Source organism: Primulina huaijiensis, unplaced genomic scaffold, assembly GCF_012295235.1.
Source record: "Primulina huaijiensis isolate GDHJ02 unplaced genomic scaffold, ASM1229523v2 scaffold205846, whole genome shotgun sequence".
Classification (NCBI taxonomy): domain Eukaryota; kingdom Viridiplantae; phylum Streptophyta; class Magnoliopsida; order Lamiales; family Gesneriaceae; genus Primulina; species Primulina huaijiensis.
The window spans coordinates 1-1,416 of NW_027354235.1; the positions used below are offsets into that span (position 1 = coordinate 1).

At 38.4% G+C, this 1,416-nt stretch overlaps 1 protein-coding gene across 1 annotated transcript; it reads right to left on the minus strand.

Moving 5' to 3' along the window:
- Positions 1-89: 89 nt before the first annotated feature.
- Positions 90-1,288, minus strand: LOC140966382 (heavy metal-associated isoprenylated plant protein 7-like). Its single transcript, XM_073426683.1, has 4 exons — positions 1,139-1,288; positions 799-1,039; positions 453-652; positions 90-334 (listed from the first exon to the last, which is right to left on the minus strand). The coding sequence occupies exons 1-4, from the start codon at positions 1,145-1,147 to the stop codon at positions 179-181; spliced, it is 606 nt and encodes a 201-aa protein (XP_073282784.1). The 5' UTR covers positions 1,148-1,288; the 3' UTR covers positions 90-178.
- Between the last annotated feature and the right edge of the window lie 128 nt (positions 1,289-1,416).

Below are 1,416 nucleotides of genomic sequence, written 5' to 3' on the forward strand. Positions count from 1 at the left end.
TAATGAATTAAATGGGAATAAAAAATAGTCAATAAAGAAGGTCTAGATTGACCTTAGTTTGAATGAATTCAAACAAAACATAAAGAATAAGTTCCCACAATTCAAGAATTAAGGAATCACATGAGAAATCTAAACTAAATTTAGAGAATGAAGAAAGTTGAAAAGGGTAGCAAAAAAATCATCTCTTGAAAACAAAAATGTTAAAACCAAATGATAAATATATATATATATATATACACACACCACCTTTCATTTTCTGAATCCGCTTCTTGATTTCCTGTGCGCAAGCTTCACAGTGCATGTAAACTCCCAACACCACTGTAATCACAGGTAGCTGCACCAAGAAGAAACACAAATTAGTTACATATAAATATATATATATAAAGGAACAGATATTTTTTTGTGTGAAATATATATATAATTTTCTTGAAAATAGATACTAAATAACGAACCTCCTCCTTTTTCTCTTCAACTTTGACCACCTCTTTTTCTTCAGGTTTCTTGGCTTCTTCAGGCTTTGGGATTGGAGAAATAAGCTCCACGGGGCGGTGGCTCTTCTTCTGGACCCTCTCCAAAACCTTCAATGGATCTGCTTTCTCGCCTCTCACAATCACTTTACTGCCCCTGGAATCTGTTACGACCTCCTCCACACCTGCGAAAACCCAGTAAAAATCCATTAAAAAAAACGAAACAATCAAGCTAAAATCACAAATCAAGAAATGGGTTTTACAGAATTTGATGACATATAGACAAAAATCTCAGAAAAGAAGGCTTGGATCTGCAGGTTTCATTCATTACCGTCGAAGCCTTTGAGACAGCGGCGGACTTTCCTAGCACACCCCTCGCAATGCATGTACACCTTCAACACAATCTCACGCGGCGGAGGAGGCGCCGGCGGCGCCAGCTTCGCCGCCTTAGGCTCCTCAGGTTTCTTAACATCTTTCTTCCCGTCGGCAGCTGGTTTCTCAGCCTTAGGGGCTTCCTCTTTCTTATCCTCCTCCACCTTCTTCGCAGCTTCCTGCGGCTTCTTCGCAGCTTCCTGCAAAAAACACCAGAAAATACATAAATAAATCAAAACAACCAGAATTAATCAAGAAAAAATAACGAAAAAATTGTGGGAAAGGAAAGAGAATGAGACCTCTCCCATTGGGTTAATCTCCGGTGAAGAAACGGATGCTAGATTCAGAGATATTCAAGTAAAAAACAGAAGAAGTAACACGTAGAGACACCTTGGATTGGGTGTTCTTCAAACAGAAGTGTGATTATTAGAGATAGATATAAACAAAGAGAGGCAAGCGCACAGAGAGACAGCGTGGCTTGTTTTATAGTAAGTGTGGCACGTGCAGTGAAATACTTACGAGAAAATTCGTGTCATCAATTTTTTTTCCAGAATAAAATTCTATTTTGGGAAAAAAA

Excerpts from the sequence above, each read along its gene's own strand:
- LOC140966382 (XM_073426683.1), bottom strand. Across the intron at positions 653-798 it reads CTGTCTCAAAGGCTTCGACG|GTGTGGAGGAGGTCGTAACA; the intron begins GTAATGAATGAA and ends GGGTTTTCGCAG. Across the intron at positions 335-452 it reads TTGAAGAGAAAAAGGAGGAG|CTACCTGTGATTACAGTGGT; the intron begins GTTCGTTATTTA and ends TTCTTGGTGCAG.